The following is a 20,109-nucleotide window of genomic DNA, read 5'->3' as shown; positions in this document are numbered from 1 at the left end:
CCTGTGGGCAACTTGTTTTGCTAGGAGCACAGCATAAAGAGTTCAGCAAGATACCTTGCTGGTGTTTATTTATCCATCTTGTTGCAGTGCAGCATGTTTATGAAAGACAAGACGTTCTCAAATTGGGTTTGAGAAATGTGACCTTCCAGACACCTTAATTGCCAGACGACGAAATCCTCCTGTGCAGCAACTGCTGAAGCAGAGAATTTAAAATATGTGGAGCATGTAAAATAAATGAGAAGGAGATGGAAAATAAATTGTTTTGACTAGAACAAGTGGAACGTCCCTTGATTCCAATTCCATACTTTTTGCCACATACCCAAGCTTTCTGTTTGCTTGAATGAGAAAGACGCAGAAACCTAGCCAGCTGTCAGAGAGCTACAGTCACTCACCCTGCGCTCTTGGGCTCAATTCAATGCTATTAGGATTTTTTTACTCATTTGTCTGTTTGGAAACAAGTAATTACCCTGCATTCATTTTGAATATCAATGACATACAGTTGTCTAACAATCAAATCACAAATAATAATGAGAATGATAATAAGCTCTAAATAATTCAAAGTGGTAGGCAGGCAAAACAACATTTTATTTGAAAATATATGACAAAACACTGTATGGCTGCAGCCTAAATATCATAAATGCAATTTAAAGCTATTATTTTGATTAGCTTGTAAGGGGCATGGGTTCTGGTGAAAAACTGTATATCAGTCTACAATGGTCAAGAATGACCTTAGCAATCACAGTACTATTAAATCATGCAGGTGCAATCTGGTGAAGTTATTTTCAGACACATGATACATGAATCAAACGTTGACAAATAACAGCGTTCATTTTAAAATAACACTGTTATTTTGTTATTAGCCCAATAACACTGCTGACCCCTGCTGTTACGCATACTCCTCCAATGGTACGAATAAAACAAAGATCTGTCCCCTTATAAAGCAATGCTTTTCACTATTGTGTAAGCTATTAATAAGAAGACTGTAGTGTGAGGTTATCTGATGACGTAAACACATCAGGTTGCATACAGTAGAACCAAACTTTAATACCATTAGTTATTTACATGGGCAGCCAAGCCCAAAGAAACAGAGATCCAAAGTGAATATTTGAACTATCCACAGTTCAGAGGAGTTCTGGTGTGAATACTTCTCTAGTCCCTAAAGTGAATGCTTTAGGCTCTAGTCTCCCGTGGAGGGCTGGGATAGGACCTTAAGATTATTAGAATCGGCACCAGGGTGTCTCCATTCCAATGGCTGGTGTGGAACCGTCAACTACTACAGTTATTAATTTACATAATGATCTTTAAGTAAAAGGATCGGACAAAGAGGCACATACCATCGTAGTACAGAAGACAAAGCAATGAGAATAAAAAGAACAGACAGCGGTAAAAATAAAAAATCACATAAGACGATAGAACCTTACAGGACGTGGGAATGTTAACAAGTCCCAGTGTCAGGCATAAAAGATTTAATCATGCAACCGAAAATACCCTCAGAGCAGCAAATTGAAATGACTCGTCCCTGGTCGGTAATCAGTAGTTGCTCCTGGGAGGTGCAGTGTGATTGAGGTACTGGGGCTACATTTTATAATCATAGGATGGCACAGAGAGCCGCAATAAATTATGAAGATGGACGACTATTGTCTTATTTACAGAGAGTGCCAATCAATAAAATAGAAAAGATCGCAAAGCTGAGTGTGACGGGGGCGCCAGTGATAAATCTTACAGTAGAGTGGTATAAGACATTACAGACATAATGGTACAGGAGCAGATTTAGAGCTCATTCTGTAAAGAATATCACCATTCTTTAAAATACTGTAGCATATGCCTGGAGGCCTACCTGTGCATCTGATTTTTTTAACACGAGTTTTGCTGTGTTGAAAGAATCCAGATCTAGATATTAATTTGATTTTTTTGACATAATACACTCCTCCCAGAGCACAAATGGTTTCAAACTTTTGTAGTCCAAAACTCATAGTTAAATTCCCATTCAAATACATGTAGAAGTCTCAGATTTGCTGTCCTCATAACCGGATATAAAAAAGTACTTTTCTGATGTATTTAAATAGCTAATAGCAACTTAGAACTACTGTTTACTGTATTTTACAACAAGTAGAATTTACCAACAAATCTTTTTATGTAAGGAGGCATATTATGTGGAGGAATACAATTTGTATGATCTCTATAGTACACAATAAATATGTCACAAACTAATCAATTTCTTACTAAACATTTTTTTTTATTATAGTAGTAAGTAAATCTTGTGCTGCCAAAAGAATAAAGAATAAAACTTGTAACTGCAAAAGTAAAATAGTGCATGCAGGTATCTGGTGATATCAATACCTTGTATTCATTATGCGGATAATCATACTACTTAGGCCTGAGAAATTTCTTTTAAGATAGGTATGATGACAACAGCAGAGATGAGTGAAAAATAAAAATTGAAGAAGAAAGCTGTGTGCTGAAAAGGTCAAAGCTTTTAACTTTCAACAAATGTGGCATTTTTACTTGCTCACTGTGTGGTCAATATTGATGTGTTTATGATAATTGGTTAATGCCCGACCAATATTGTTATGTATTGAACTGTGCAGAAAAATATCTGGCCCTCATGTGTTGTGTGATAAATCCACTTTTACCATTTAGGAAATTAAGCGCAGTCTGTGGCCAAATTGAACATGCTGTTTAAGACTTTGTACATACTGTAAGCAATGCATGAGTCCTAACATTTGTTGGTAAACTAGTGGAGTCATGGCAAAACTAGCAGAATCACTTGTATTTCTTGTTAAAACTTGAACATTCTGAACACATTGTATTTTTTTGACAATCCTGCTAAAATGCAAGAGAACGATACACGTAATTAATAAAAAATAATCAGAAGTAAAGAATGCTTGTACCACACCCTCAAAAGCAAACCATTAATGATAATGATAGAGCATAAAAGAGTGGTAAAATAATGTTTAATATCTGTTTTGGTATACAATGCTTTTCAAAAAAAATTATGATATAAACCTATCATAAAAGGAATGAAAAAGCAACATTGTCCAGGAATCTTCAGATGTTCAGAATCGACATGTCTTAAAAAGATGGCAATTAAAATGTATTACATTGTAAATATTTTCACTTTTGAAGAATTGTGCTGCAGGTTTTAAATTCAGACAACTTTAAAGCAATGAAATTGGATTGCAGCATCAATTTCAAATGCACTACAACAAATATATAATCCTGTAATCTGGAATATCCATCATTCCAAGAACTTGTATGTATAAAGACATATTTTTCAGGAAATTGTTTTTTTTATTATTTCAGTTAGCTAAGATCAGTTAAGTCTTACTAGTCTGTATTTATTTAATCACAATATTAGCTAGGGAATTGCTGATTGTGGCTGAAATATTCCTTTTAATGTTTTCTCAATTCACTAACCTCTATGTTTCTTGACTCTGCAGGATTGACAAGCCAAAAGCCTTATCTCTGTTACTGCACACAGCTGATATCAGTCACCCAGCCAAAAACTGGGACTTGCATCATCGCTGGACCATGTCACTGCTTGAGGAGTTCTTTAGACAGGTATAAGATCATATTTGTTCGAGTTCCTGATGCTTTTGTGTTTGCAATAGATTCATTTCCCTGAATAGTTCCCTTACATTTTACTGTAAATCAGGTGTCTTCAGAAAATCCCATTGAGTTGTTTTTGTAAATCTGTACTGTATGTGCAAACTAAAACTTTTTGATTGTAAATCTTGATGGGCATGTAAGCACGGCAGTTAGCTGTTGCCTAGTCTCTCTTGGGTCCCACGTTGAATTCTACAATGCTGCACATTCTGTGTGCAGTTTTGAAGTTGAATTGCGTGCATACGTACCATGCGACAGACTATCATACTGTTCAGGGTGTACGTCGAGATTGCACGCTGCATTTCCAGAATAGGCTTCAGGACGCCTTGACTCCAAAAAGAAATAAGAGCCGTTCTGATAACGGAAATGAATATACTGTACACTATAACGACAGTGAATAATGGATTCACCTGGATAGTGACATCTGTGAGGTCACCAATGTCATCAACAGAAAACTACAGAAACCATTTAACCTTTACCAATTAGATCCAAGATCAAAGGAAGAGCAGCAGAACATCTGTCAGTAGTCTATCCAGTTGTTGACCGGGTCTTTGTTTCAACTTGTTAGTTAACTTTGGAATAATAATAATAATAAGAAGAAGAATTCATTATACTTATATAGCACTTTTCTGGACATTCCATTCAGAGCACTTAAAAGGTAATGGGGATCCCCTCCACGACCACCAGTGTGCAGCCCCACCTGGATGATGCAATGGCAGCCAGAGTGCACCAGTACGCTCCCCACATACCAGTTATCAGTGGGGAGGAGAACGGAGTAATGAAGCCAGTTCATAGATGGGGATTATTAGGAGGCCATGATTGGTAAAAGCCGAGGAAAAATTTGGCCAGGATGCTGGGATAACACCCCTACTCTTTTCGTGAAACGCCCTAGGGTTTTTAATGACCACACAGAGTCAGGACCTCAGTTTTACGTGTTATCCGAAGGATGGCGCCTTTTTACAATATTGTGTCCCCATCACAGACAGTATTTATTATTAGTACCCACACAGACCACAGGGTGAGCACCTCCTGCTGGCCCCACTAACACCTCTTCCAGCAGCAAACTTAGCTTTTCCCAGGAGGTCTCCCATCCAAGTACTGACCAGGCTCACACCTGCTGAGCTTTGTTTGCATTTTGTCAGTTTGTCATCTTACCATTCAGAATATTTCGGATATTCCATCTGTGTTTCTTTTGTACTTTTTTCCACATTTATGTTTGAATTACTTGATTAAATAAGTAAGACGTCAGTGTTGCCTTTCTTTTGTGCATCATTTAATGTACAAAAAGTGGAAACATTGTGTAACAATGATTTTTTTTTGTGACAGCGTATTTTAAAATTGTACTTCTTTTCTATACTTGTTATGTGACCAGTACAAGTGTCATACAAAATGTTTTGAGAAAAAAGTATTTTTTAGCATGAGAGTAGTATTGAAGGACAGAACAGTTACATTATGGAAATCTAAATCAAGCAAGTAAGATTAGTGAGTATTGAGCAAGAAGATTATTGCATCTGATTTCAATAGAATAGAAGCCAGGGGGAAATTATTGCTTCTGATTTCAGTTCTGGACCAAATATTTCCATATCAAAGAAAGAATAATGCCACATTTTCAAATGTATGCTATGATGTGGAAAGTGACAGATCAAACACCTTTGCAGACAAAGGAACAATATCAAAAATGCTTAAAACAGAAGTTAAATCATAACATTTTTTAAATTATGTATTATTGACACGTCAATCAATTGTTAAGATCCAAAAGTAATCGTTAAGTTGGAAGAATTGTAAAATTCAGTATTTCTGACTTGAGAACTGTTTGTTGATGCAAACATTGTAAATATCTTATTTAGACAACTTAGGGCTAGTCAATCTCAGCCTAATCTGTGAACACCACTAGTTACAGATCATTACTGTGTCCAGCTTCGGACCATATTTTGTCTCATAAAATATTTTATTCTAGAGACTAATTGAGCATTAAAGAAGATTTAATGGCGTCATATTGTACGGTCAGATAATAAATGTATTTGCAGCATATGGGACTGTAATTCAATAGGTCCATCCAGTCCAATTTGAGTTGCATCTGGCCTGTCTTGCTGGCCATCTGCCCATTAAATCAATTTTGTCTCTGCTGTTTTGTGCTCTCCTGTTACTCGCTGGCACTGAGACTCACATCCCCATTTCCCATCACGACTGTGACAGAACAGTGTGTAAGCCTGGGAAGATGGCACAGCTTTGGCCCAGGTTGACCCCAGGCTCTCGGGAGACATTGGGGCCTTGATCACTTTGCCAAATCTAGTTCTTGGAGGAACAGCAGAGGGTGTAAGAACTACACTGCCATAGGACAGTGATTCTCTTACAGTATGTTAGCCAACTAGGATAGCCCTGGGTTCAATGGACACACTTACAGTATAGTTTATTTAGGGTGTTCCACAGACTAAATTAGGGTATAGCAAACACAGAAGCTTTGTCTTAATGTAGCCCAATGTCTCAAGTAATTGAGGGCAGAAGAGAACCTTTGAATTAAAAAAAAAGCCACAAACAAACTATATTGTTTGCTTTAAATTGCTGGTGAGCACACATAAAACATAATCATTGATTTTACACAAACTCAAGCTCTTTATGACTTATACTCTAGGATAAGGAAGAGACTGTTCAAACAGTTCAATTTTAGAACATCAGTTCTAGACGATTATTCTTAATTTGGGGTCTATTTTGTTACTTTTTTAAATTCAGTCTGTACGTGTACAGTTTTTTACAAGTTTAGCAGCAACTATTTTGAATAGTCTATCATTCAAGATGTTACCTTGTGACACAAAAAGGAAAAATATGCTGTGAACTCAGCTTGGGGTCTGGGAGTTGAAAATGTGTGATATTGACTTAAACACAACTTGTGTAAAACTTCTAAAAATATTTGTATTTTCTCGAAATGTTTATTAACTGCTTTTATACTGCATATTTTCCTATATACTGTATGATTGATGTTAAAAAGGTCATTTTGTGATCTGATGTTTTTAGAGGCATTTTTCCGCTGCTTTTCAAAACAATTACTGTATGTGTGATCCATATTTTATTTCATGACAAATGACTGCAACTAAAAACTTGGTAAAGACAGTAGTCCTACTGTACTGTACTATACTGTAGTGGCACTTTAACAATGCCACAGAATGACTTTTAATTACAGAACACAACATCAATCAGCAATTACAGTACATTTACACTCCAACCTGATTCAAAATAAATAAACCTGATGCACAATACATTTCATTTCATAGCTCTTAGGCCAATTAAAACAATTTGCATAAAATGTCAAGGTAAAACAATTCTTTCCTTGTGATGTTAGAGTTTAGAGGGATAGTTTTTAATCTAAAATTATTAGACTAAAATTGTTAGTGCTGTCTATCATACTTTGAAGAATGATTTAATTTTTAATTTCTATGTGCTCTACTACAGTGTTATTATCTGCAAAGCCGTAACAAAAAGCAGGCACTAAATAAAACAAAAGAAACAAACTCCCATCAAGAGAAAAGCTGAGGATGGTGCCAAGCAAAAACTCTGGACTGGCTCAAAGTCTTTGTACATGGTGCTGGCAGCTGAGGAGAGCTGCTTTGGTGCGGTCTAAAGACAAAAGACAAAGCATAGTGGAACTGTGGCACAAAGCTGAGAATGCGGAATGGGACGCTGATGCACAGAAATGAGATGGATCAGTTTCAAGACTGATTTGGAAGTCTTCAGGCAGGAAATAGCTTATGGAGCTGCAGATCGATGATACTGAGAGTGCACCGCTCCATCTTTGTATTTCGGAAAGCAACTCAGTGACAGAGCACTGTACCAGTGGCAGAACAGTGTTTAAATAAGGAGGTTTAATGGATTGAGCACCTGTTAATTGGTCATAGAGGGTGGAGGAATCTGGCCCGAGTGATTCTGAATTGCTCAATGTGGCTTCTGATGTGACAAATTGAATTAGACAATGCTTTCTATCGTTAATTTTGAGAAAAGTTTCTTTTTCCAAGTTTAACATTTTACTTTACCTGTGGCTCTGGTCTAATTTGTCTGTTTTTATAGTCTTTTTTCACCCTTCTTTTTTCTTACATTTTCCGATCATACACTCTTGCAGTACAAGGTACCGCTGTGAAGACATATTTTGATTAATTGTCCTGTACTGCTGATTTCTAATTGCCTGGATATGGTAAAGAAAATACATATGTTTTTTTTTAATAAAAGATGAGGCTCTCCTTTGTAGTAGAGACTAAAACAATGCCACTTAATAAAAAGCATACATCTAGTGTGCAAGACATGTACTGATATCAACAGAAAAATGGATTAAAATTTCCACTCATTTAATGAACCCAGTAATGTACTTTAGACCACATTTAGGCTGCAGTCTGTAAAGTAAGCAATCAAATTTATTTGATTTGAAATCTCTTTGGTTTGATTACTTTTCTTATATATTATTGCTCACAAAAGACAAAGTATTTGTATATTTGTTACATAGTCTTGGATAATGATTGAAATGACATAGTCTGTTCAAAAGGTTTTTCTCAATAGAAATGTTCTGCTTGTAGGGGGACAAAGAAGCAGAGCTTGGACTGCCATTTTCTCCTCTTTGTGATCGCAAGTCAACTATGGTTGCACAGTCTCAGATTGGTAAGTTGTATCGCTTGGTTAATTGTAAGAATGAATACTAGAAAAGACAAAAAATATTTAAAATCCTGAGCAATATTTGCAATATTTGTAAAAACATTTAACCTCAATTTCAACATGGTACAATTATTTGTATGTCAGAATAAGATTTGTTGATCACTTATACTGGATACACTGTTGGGAGCATTTGAAGGTATTAAGCAACTTATCTGATTGATGGTTCCTAGATGTTTGAATTTTTATACCTTTAAGGTGTTATTTATTGGCTCTACATTAAATTAATGGCATCTCACCCCTTTTTGGAATATAATAATATAACATTTTATTCCTGAATGTTGTGATATTTTTATAGCATTTCAAAAAATACTCAGAAAAACTCATCTCTGACTCACACATTTGGGTATTTTCACTATGGTTCTAACTCACAAGACACAAAATGGAAAACTAGCTTATCAACTTCAAATATGTAGAAGGAAGGTATGGAAAGTACTTAGATGCCAAAATCCAAAATCTACAGTATTTTAACTGTGTTTTGAGAAACATCTATGAGAAGACCAACTTATACTCGTCAGACAACTGACTCTTAGAGCCACTTGAAATGCCAGCTTTTCTGCCTGACACCTTTTTTTCTTTTCATTGTGAAGATATATTGACATTTCACAGACTGTACAGTTAAGCATACAATGTGATATCGATTTTGTCATCCACTGATATCCTTGATGAACTGTACCTAAAACTGATTTACCATGAAAACCCAGACATACATTTTTTTTTGACACAAATAAATCGAACCCAAAGGATCTGAGTGACCTTCAATTTGTATTTGTCAATAGAAATGCAATTTCTAAATGCATGAAGTTCATATTATTCATACACCCAACTATCAGTATTCTATGAACTCCACTTTTGCTTTGATAACCTCAAGGCTGCATGTACATACAGAACCTCTGCAGCTCCTGACTCAATAATAAAGCCTTTGAGACTGTCCAAAAACTCAATTTGTGTTTCTCCCAGCCTCGTCATGTGGTTTCATTTGAAGTGGGAGTCAATTGGTTGGTATTTGGCAAATTGTCTCCTGATTCCTGAAGTCAGCCTCTGTAGTCTTGAAGACATTGTATTCTATTAATGCAAGAATCTTTTTCCAGGGTATTCTATTACAGTAGTCTCCTAAACCATTATTTTAGACCACACATTTACTTAAACCTTGTTATGTCTTCTTCCTTGTGGGCAGAAACCATTATGTTAGCTTTGAACTTCTTAATGATGGACAACACAATCAAAAGTCAGTGAACTGAGATGTCTTATGGGTTTTGAAAAGCCATCACTAGAGTTACTGAGGTCAATCTTTTTCTTACACCTTTGGACACTGTTCTTCATGCTGACATGGTACTGAATGTTTTTCTTCTGTGTTCAGTTTCTATTACTACCCAATGGGAATCAAGGTGGCCTACAGAAACTCTTGTAAACTGTGAACCTACAAGTTGCTCAAAAACACTAAAGGATTATATTTACAATATCCTGATTTCTTATTTTTTTGCATGTTTGTCACACTGAAATGTTTCAGATCATCAAACAAATTGAAATATTAGACAAAGATAACAGAAGTAAACACAAAATGCAGTTTTTAAATGAAGGTTTTTATTATTAAGGGAAAAAAAAATCCAAACCTACATGGCCCTGTGTGAAAAAGTGATTGCCCCCCCTGTTAAAACATAAATCAACTGTGGTTTATCACATCTTTGGAAAGCTGAGTTCAATTTCTCTAGCCACACCCAGGCCTGATTACTGCCACACCTGTTCTCAATCAAGAAATCACTTAAATAGGACCTGCCTGACAAAGTGAAGTAGACCAAAAGATTCTCAAAAGCTAGACATCATGCTGCAATCCAAACAAATTCAGGAACAAATGAGAAACAGAGTAATTGAGATTTATTAGTCTGGAAAAGGTTATAAAGCCATTTCTAAAGCTTTGGGACTCCAGCGAACCACAGTGAGAGCCATTATCCACAAATGGCGAAAACATGGAACAGTGGTGAACCTTCCCAGGAGTGGCCGGCTGACCAAAATTACCCCAAGAGCGCAGCGATGACTCATCCAAGAGGTCACAAAAAACACCACAACAACATCCAAAGAACTGCAGGCTTTTCTTGCCTCAGTTAAGGTCAGTGTTCATGACCCCACCATAAGAAAGAGACTGGGCAAAAATGGTCTGCATGGCAGAGTTCCAAGACGAAAACCACTGCTGAGCAAAAAGAACATAAAGGCTCATCTCAGTTTTGCCAGAAAACATCTTGATGATCTCCAAGAGTTTTTGGAAACTACTCTGTGGACGAGACAAAAGTTCAACTTTTTGGAAGGTGTGTGTCCCATTACATCTGGCGTAAAAGTAACACAGCATTCAGGAAAAGGAACATCATACCAACCGTAAAATATGGTGGTGATAGTGTGATGATCTGGGGCTGTTTTGCTGCTTCAGGACCTGGAAGACTTGCTGTGGTAAATGGAACCATGAATTCTGCTGTCTACCAAAAAATCCTGAAGGAGAATGTTCGGCCAACATTTCAGTGTGACAAACATGCAAAAAAAAAAAGAAATCAGGAAGGGGGCAAACAGTTTTTCACACCACTGTTCATTGTTGCATCGTCCAGGTGGGACAAAACACTAGTGGTGATGGAGGGGTGCTTTCAGTGGAATGTCCAGAAAAGTGTATTATTATTCTATAAATATATTAGTTACCTCAAGGCATTCAAGTCAGAAAGTGCTAAGTGGTAAAAGTATGCCTAACTATTTTTTTTTAAATAACGTTATGTATTATAATATACATACAGTACTCTGTACGATAAAATTCTTTTTACCATTTACCACGATGCTGAAAGCAGTATCATCAACTCTATAAAAATGAATATAAATTCTATTAAATAAAGTGTTGTGTGCAACCATTCCTTTCAAATGCAAATGTTATTGCTAAAATTTCAAAATTTGTTTTTAATCCTAATTGTAAAGTGGTAACAGGTGGTGCATAGAATTGCATTGCACAAATTAGGGACTGTGAAGCACAGTGTGACAGCTATGTCATTTCTCTGTATGAATCACTGGAATACAAACAACCCTGCATCCTGTCATCTCAGATACTGTAGCAACTAAAGACTTACTGCACAGGATCAGCAGGTCTCTTGGATGTAGGGGAGCTAAGCCATTTAAAGTTTTGTGTGTCAAATACTTTGTAAATTTTGTAAGTCAAAATCTTTTCTACATTTTTTAAAATAAAACTGATTTTTTTTTCTCTCATCTTAAAACAAAAAGCAAATTTAGTTTATTATTAAGTTGACATCTCTGGGTTCACCTGTGCGTCGAGTTTGTATTTTCTGCACATTCCAGCGTGGTCTGTCTCCAGGACGAAATACAGTGCATCCTATAAAGAATATTAATTTAGCTATAGCTATCAATTAAGCGAAACGATTTATGTGACTGGTGGTCTTCAAGGGTGCTCATGTCCTATAATGTTAAGATTGAGCACATGTATACATGTTTTTATTGGTTAGTAGAAGCCTTCAATATTGGACATGATGTACTGTATTGACCTTTCCAGGTCCTTCTCAGATCATCATGGAAATGAATTCAAAACTATTAAAAGCTTTCTTTAAATGCAGAATCTCATTTAAAAGGTCTGTATATTGAACTTACTAATTTTCTAAACATGCCAGCTATGATGAATAATTCTTAGCTTGCGTGTAGGACTTACTCCCTTTGTTTGAGCTGACTCATGAAACATTACATAAACAAAGCAAATTTGTGGTATTACTTAATCGGGGGCATAGATTTGAGATGAACTCAACCACTATTCTAATGCAGTCATTGCAATGAAGGCACACGTCAACAAGTATTCTTTTAAATTGTGATGAAATGAAAATACCTATATTTGAGAAACAAACTGTTTTAACAAAGCTTTAGCTGCCTGAGTACTTGTTTTTTTTTATCTTAGCTAAACATCAGTTTCCTGGAAATACAGTATACTGTAGTATATGCTTGGTTGGTGGCTGTGAAAATGTTTTGATTAAGTCCCCCTCTCCATCTTTTCTGTAATGTTTTAAGCCCCCCAAAGGAAAGTTGAAACAGTGAAGTTTGCATTTTACTACTTTCTCTGATATAGTAGATACTAATATTAGTTATCCCCTCACAGAGTAGACCTGCCACACACATTCCAAAAGCCACAATTATAAAATAATAACTGTCAAACAGAAGTTCAAAACAAAGCCATTTTCCCTATTTTTTTAAATGGTGATCTATTGTCATTAGAGTCATGATGACCGAGTTGGTCAAGAGCAGTGAAGGACTACATCCCAAATGGGTTTTCATGAAGAAAAGTCAATACTAAAGTCAATGTTCTGAAAATACACAGAGAAAGTGCTCTTTTGCGCGTGATCTGTTAACACTGAGCAAATTGTAAACACGCTGCTTTCTTTTGCATATACAAACTTTACAGAGGAAAAAAAGCATTCACATTAACATCAGATCGATATTGCGCAGTGTAAGCTAATTAAGAACCTAAGCACTTCCCTGAGCCTGCTGAGGTCAAGAATGCCTTTTAATTTTATTAAAACAGGTTGGATAAACCTTTTTTTTTTAAACCTCTAGCTTTATACACAACAATCAGTCTATACTCCTGCCCTTTCCTTATTGTTAGCTTTCAAGCAGAAATCCAGGAATATTTGCAGTAAATCTCATAAACAATGATGGGAAATAAAAAAAGACTTTGCAGAATTTTTAAAAGTGCCGATGTCTTGTAATACTATCAGAAGGCTTTCTAAGAAAAAGGGAGGTAAACAAATTGGCTGTTTGTGCAACATGAAATTTCGCCTGTGGGGGAAAAATTCAAACCCAAGCACAGTCAATGACCATAGTTAAGATGACAGCAGATGTTATCCAATGACAACAAGATGTGCTTTCAAGATCTGTAGTTTATAACAATATAAGATATGTTATTCACCCCGGCCCTTCAGCACCAATAATAAACCCGGTACTGCTGAATACAACTTTTTCTGAATGTCTCATTTCTTCACCATCAGGGTTCATCGATTTCATTGTGGAGCCCACCTTCACTGTGCTCACTGACATGACCGAGAAGATCGTTACTCCTCTCATTGATGAAGCTTCTCGCTCTGGTCTGACTGGGTTCCGGCGGTCCAGGTGAGGAAAAAACGTTTTCCCATCTCTGCTTCCTCAGGTGAGATTATTGACTGGCTGCCTGACATCGTTTATCTAAGATGTCAAAGGCGAAGAGGAAACATGAGCTCTACCAAATCACCTTTTCGTAACTACAGGTGAATGGATTGGTTGCTCAAAATCTAACGTTTTACCCGAGTACAAATTTCTTTGTACAGGTATGTCCCATATATCTCTTGGAAACATCTGGTAATTTTATAATCTTTACCATAAGATTTATCACCCAGCCCCTATCACACTTATCTTTGTGACTTTTGGACCACCTTCCCAGTGTCTTGAATGAGGTGCCCCTCCATCAATGGCTCTTCCAAAGCAATCACAAGAGCCCGGAGAAATGACCGAAGGATTTCTGCACGGGCAGGGACAGAGTCCCATATTCTTGCCTATCTGAGCCATGAGTTGAGGTCCACTTTGCTTCCAAAAGTTCTTAACGGATCCCACTCATTGTTTTCTAGAAAAAAAAAAAGTATTACATTTTGGGAAAAAAAAACAAAACAAAAACAAACATAAAACTGGGGGCTCAGAAGAAAGATAACCCAGATAGGAAATAATCACAGCAGACTCTGTCCCAGTTTAATCCAGCTGTGATTCCTTCTGTAGCGGGGCTTTCTTCAATTGAATGTAACTTAGTGCAATTTAAGAGTATCCATCTAGTCTCCATCCAGCCTCCTAAAATCCATTTGTTTGGCTGCAGCAACACAAATGATCAAACATCGTAGCTGAACACCGATAGAAACCTGGGAATTGTCATTTTGCAGGAGTGGTGAAAGCTTCTTTGGTACTGTCACCCCAAATTCAGTATAAATCCAAAAGCACATTGGTCACACACACCCAAAAAATGCTGTGTCATAGGAGAATCCTATAACGTACTGTTGCAGGTACATCCCACGCTATGATTGGGGTGGTAGGGAGTGATTCCAACCTGTTACCACCGTAGTGTAAATTCCCAATTCAGGGTTTACAATTCAGTAGTTGCTCTGCTATGCTACATTTTTAGAAGAAAAGGTATATGAACTCATTCATTTTTTACACTTGTCCAGTACAAGGTACATTTGGATAAATTTAAAATTAACATCATTCTCCAACAGTAATAAAAAGACTTTAAAACATCACTGAATTACAATAATTCCTCACACTTATATGCAGGTCAATGACAATGAGATACTTTTAAGTCCACCATCATTTTTATTGTTATTGTCTAATAAGAACAAAATTGAGAGAGTGAAAAAAATAAAATAAAGAAGTCCTCCAAAGTTGGGGGGGAGGAGGTGGGTTAAAAAAAAGGTCCACCATCATTTCACATCCACAGTATTTTTCCCCATAAACAGTTTGATTGTCCTTTCTTGCCTTACCACTCATAATATGTAGGGAAGAATATGTAATTAGAACAACAGCCCCCCGTGTGTACTTAGTCTGTGAGTGGTCTCTGAGCATCTCTGCAACACCTCTGTCTCCTTCTCAATGACATTCTCAATTGACATGTTTTTCCTTCAATTCATTCTAGGCAGTGATTAAACATTTTCCTTTTCCTGCAATGGAAAATTGAAAATAATGGGTACTATAGACATTGTCATTTTAAGTTGCTGCATAAATGGGATCACGACTATTTCCCGTTATAAATTATTTTTCAAGCAGCTGGCATATCTTAATAAAGCACACATTTAATGCTTGGCAATAAGGAGCATGTATTTATCTTCTAAGAAGTGCTCATGCTTCTTATTTTAGGCAGGTAATTAATCAGTCTTAGGCAGTTCCCTGCAGTAGCATTGAACAAATATTGTGTTCTTGTTATCATTAGCGTGTTCGTTTTTTTAAAATGAAGCTCGAGCACACTGATGAGAGAAAATTAGCCATACAACTCTTGTGGATTCTCTCTCGAAATCATTGTGTGCCCAGTCAGAGATGAAATCTTCCATCAGTGGGTTTTCTTTCATCTCTTCTGGCAGCTTTGCCTGTAAAACACTTTCTCTGTTGGGGGTAGACCTGAATCAAGTGACGCAAGCAAAAACATTTAAATACTCTTCCCACATACAAAAAGGGATTCCAGACATCTCTTCAGAGAGCATTTGCAGAGGCTGTATTTCACTAACGTTTTTTTTCTTCAGGGTTTTTGCATGCATCCGGCATTCTTAATTTGTCCCAGATTTTTAAGACACTTTTCGTTTGTGCTTCTGCCCCAACATGAATGTCTCGTTGCTGCTGAGCATTAAATGTTGACAAAATTAATATTTCAATATTATTCGTCTAAATAACTTATAACCCAAAGACGCAAGCAACGTAGTGCTCATGAACTATGTTCACATCTTCATACTTTGTTAGCCCTGATGTTGTCCACTAGCCCTTTATCAGATGTTCACCCTCAGCTCTGATGAACAAGGTGGATAGAGTATAACTCCCTCTGGCTTTAAGGAACTATGAGAGTTCTGTCAGTTCTTCTTTAAAGGGGTCTCACTCTGTTTCCTATCTTCTGTATCTCTGAACAGTTTGAACAGTATTACCCCTTCAGAAGTGAAAAGGTCCAGTGTTAAGAGCACAGGGTCTGAAGGAAGTGCCTCACTAAACTGTTCCCTACTCACTGTGGACTTCAAAAATTTCAAAGCCACCTGGAATGAGGCAGTCCAGCAGAACAGAGAGAAGTGGAAGATGCAAGCTAACAAAGGTTTGGAACAACTATAGACTGTTTAACTGGCTTCAGATTCAATACATTGGTATCAAATTTGGATTTAATATATATTAAAATATAGTATATTTGGTTTTTTTTATTTTATAAAAACGTCATTGGAAATGACTTGAAAAATTGCCCACACAACCTGGGAGTTGACTATTGGGTATAACTCAGTTTATACATGGGGAATTCCTGTCTCACTCGGGAGAGAGGACTTGCAAGAGACTTCCTATGGTTTGGGACAAACAAAAACTCGTAGTGACTACAGTGAAGTAGACCACACAAACAAACCACAAGGACAAATATACTGTATATATACACATTTTAATCTCACAAAGGAGGAACAGATATATTCAAACCTGACATAACATACAGGTTTATGCAAAACATGTCAATAATGTGATTGTTATGTTTTGTCTTACCTGTAATATCCTGACTAGGTACATGTGCGAAACCTCTTTCTTCAGGTATAAACCCCACCATGTGCGTCTGTGATTGGCTAGACGTGAGCAAGTAGGGGGAGCAAGGTGTTTAAAACGTGTGTTGGAGGGTTAAGGTTAATTTAAAGTGTGTGGTGAATAGTTGGAGGAACAGGTGTACAAGAAACTCAGATCTCTGGAGTTCCTTGCAGCACAACCTAACCGCAGAGAGTTTAGAACAAAAATCTACAAGCAGGTTCAGTTGGAAGTACTGTATACGTACAGTGGCTGTAGAAAACAGTCAGAACACCCGTTTATTAATAAATAACCAAATACGAAACTATTAATTATGAAAGCCATTCTAATGAATTATAGTTCATTGATACAATTATTTATAAAATCTATCAATTGAATTGAAATGAATAATGGTGAGGCACTGACGCTTTGCTTTGCGATTCTGTATAACGTGCAAGCACAACCACAGTGGCACAAACGGGAAGGAGAAATCGGCTTTGCACGGAAATTACACAAACATTTCAACACCAACTCCTGGGCAAGCCAGGGTGACTCTCTAAAAAGATACTACAGAATCGGAGCCGCAATGAAAGTGTATCCTCTAGATTGCAAGTGAGCTCCGCACCTAACTGGACAAAACTAGTGGACGTTTAAGATCTACGGCAATGCAGTTCACACCAAGATGAAGCTCGGTTTTTTTAAAAAATTAAAAAAAAAAACTTCTCCTCTCTCAGACCTAGAAGAGAAGACCCGGAAAGAAGCAGAGGAGAAAGCCCGACAGGAGGAAGAAGAGAGGAGGGAGCGAGAGAAGGCTGAAGCTGGTGCTCCCGACCAAGCTCAAGAGCAGCCCGGCGAGCAAACCGAGGACAAGGAGCCGCAGAACAGCAGCGCAAAGGACGATACGAACCCCTCAGAGGCCAAGGAAACAGCAGCCAGTTCAGAGACCAGCCAGCAGGTTCAAAACGGTAGGTTCAGCGCTCTTACAATCGCATTGTTACAAACAAACAGAAAAAGACCTCTCTAGCACACAAAACAGACTTATGTGTTTCTCAGTCAATAATTTGTTAATGATTATTAGCGGACTTAATGCATGAAAGTTCCCTTTGCGATCACTTTATCTGGCCAGGAAAACAACTTCTAAAAGAATTTGGAGGGTTTTTTTTGTTGTTGGTGGTGGTGGTGTTGTAAGACATCTCACCGTATTTTTGTGGTCTGGGGCCATTTTACTTGTTGCATTTCCCATTTATATAAAAATTGGTGTCTGCGTAAATTGATTTCACAGACGTCTTTGAACGTCCAGTACTTCAAGTTCATTGTCGGTTCCTTTAATTCCTGGAAGAATCTCACTAGTATCTTTGGTCTTGATCTGTGATCTGTTTCTTTGCTAAAGGCCTCCCTCTGCTGGTGAGTTACTGATATTGGTCCTTTAGGTTGATTTTCAGATTTTGATTGGACTGCAAAAAATCGGTTGACTTGTTGTTTTTTTCTTTGTATGCTTGTGTTTTCCCTTACCCGTTTTACAATGTGTTCATTAACTCTGAAACAAATTAACCATTTATGTGTTGCAACAATTCGCTTACAAAAAATACTATTGAGTATTAACGCGACGATTATCTTTTTGATGTTGCTGGCCTTGATATATTCTTCAGTAAATTACTTATATTTAACCCCAAACCAGATGGGGAAATTGTGCTGAAAAAGTAATAAAAAGGATTATTCCTCTTATTGTTTTATGAATTTAACAATAAAATATAAAAATATATATTTTAAATCATAACATGAATGCAGAGGAATGTAATAATAATACAGTATTATAATAATATAACGTAACATAATATCAGACTTAATGAAATTGGCAATGGGCAGGATTAAAACAATGAAGTTGAGATGAAGTTCTGGCAGATTTTTAGCTGTGAGTCAAAAACAAAAGGAAAAGAATATTCCTTTATTCATTGTTTTCCTCTCTCCTTAATTATCATCACAAACACCCCAATCACCCAGTGTCACTTGTGGACTGTTTGAGGACTAAATTTCACGGTCAAGTCCTTCACCCACACTCTGTATACACAGCAGGCCTGTCCGCCTGCAGAGAGCACATTTAGCGGCCAGGCTACGTTTGAGTGATGAATAAACAAAAGAGCCTTCTGTTTACATGATCCAAATGGATTTATTTAAAGGAAACCACTGTTGAAAGAAGGACTTCTTCATGGAAATGAAGAATTTAATATGAGGTCCAAGGACTTCAGGGCATCTTCAGGACACAAGAAGCCATCTGACCCTTCCAAACCTAGTGGTGTGTTAAATCAATGCTCACACAACGTATCTGCTCTGGCAGGGCTTACTTACGGTGTGTTTAATCACCATTTACACAATGGATGGACCTGCTCTGATTGGGCTTATAGTGTGTTAAATCATCAGTTATACAATGGACCTGCTCTGATTAGGCTTATAGTGTGTTAAATCACCTGTTACACAATGGATCTGCTTTGTCGGGGCTTATAGTGTGTTAAATCACCTGTTGCACAATGGATCTGCTCTGATTGGCCTTATAATGTGTTCAATCACCAGGTATACAATGAATCTGCTCTGATTGGGCGTATAGTGTGTTAAATAACCAGGTACTCGATTGATCTGCTTTGTCAGGGCTTATAGTGTGTTAAATCACCTGTTACACAATGGATCTGCTTTGTCGGGGCTTATAGTGTGTTAAATCACCTGTTGCACAATGGATCTGCTCTGATTGGCCTTATAATGTGTTCAATCACCAGGTATACAATGAATCTGCTCTGATTGGGCGTATAGTGTGTTAAATAACCAGGTACTCGATTGATCTGCTTTGTCATGGCTTATAGTGTGTTAAATCAACATTCATACAATATATTTGCTCCAACATTGTTTACAGGTGTTAAGTCAATACTTGCTCAGTGGATCTGCTCTGATGGGGCTTACCGTGTGGTTAATTTAAGTCATAAACCAGGTTCTGCTGCTTAAACCTCCAGACATACAGGCAGAAATTGACTGATGTCTCATTGGGTTTTTAAAATGTTGATTAATATTTGCATAGTGGATGTGTGCTCTGATTGGGTTAACAGTGTGTTGAATCACCTTCCAAAAGTGCTGACATCGGCACCATTTGCCACCGGCAGTTCTGCTTTCGATATTTGATATTTCACAGCACTATTGTTTAGAATAGATGCTTCAGTCCGGATTAGAGTTTAAATTGGGAATCCTTATAGTGATGCATTTCTTGAAACATGTCCTTTATTCAGAAAAAAGGCCTGCATTAAAAGCTTCTGCTTTCCAGCACAAAAGACAGAGATGGGGACATTTTGCTACTGGCAAAGCTTGGAAATTGTGTAGGTACATAGGTGTATTCCGATAATGATTCTCTGAGGCCTATTTCTATTTGGGGAAAAATAAAAAATCTAATTACTCAAGGAGGAGATATCCAATCATATAAAGTGGCATTTATTTCTGATTGGACATAAAAGCAAAATTGCACATACAGTAATATGCATCATGATCATTTAAGAATGTGTTATA

At 37.1% G+C, this 20,109-nt stretch overlaps 1 protein-coding gene across 7 annotated transcripts in view; it reads left to right on the top strand.

The window, feature by feature from the left end:
- Positions 1-20,109, top strand: part of pde1ca (phosphodiesterase 1C, calmodulin-dependent a) — a 201,027-nt gene that overhangs the window by 165,602 nt on the left and 15,316 nt on the right. For all 7 annotated transcript variants that reach the window (XM_015354717.2, XM_015354719.2, XM_015354720.2 and 4 more), the window contains 5 exons: positions 3,441-3,561; positions 8,166-8,247; positions 13,311-13,431; positions 15,951-16,126; positions 17,301-17,531. In XM_015354717.2, the coding sequence (XP_015210203.2) occupies positions 3,441-3,561; positions 8,166-8,247; positions 13,311-13,431; positions 15,951-16,126; positions 17,301-17,531 (731 nt within the window). The remainder of the gene's footprint in view (positions 1-3,440; positions 3,562-8,165; positions 8,248-13,310; positions 13,432-15,950; positions 16,127-17,300; positions 17,532-20,109) is intronic.

The sequence above is a fragment of the Lepisosteus oculatus genome, chromosome 6 (genome assembly GCF_040954835.1).
Source record: "Lepisosteus oculatus isolate fLepOcu1 chromosome 6, fLepOcu1.hap2, whole genome shotgun sequence".
NCBI lineage: Eukaryota > Metazoa > Chordata > Actinopteri > Semionotiformes > Lepisosteidae > Lepisosteus > Lepisosteus oculatus.
This window is presented reverse-complemented; position numbering and strand designations above follow the sequence as displayed.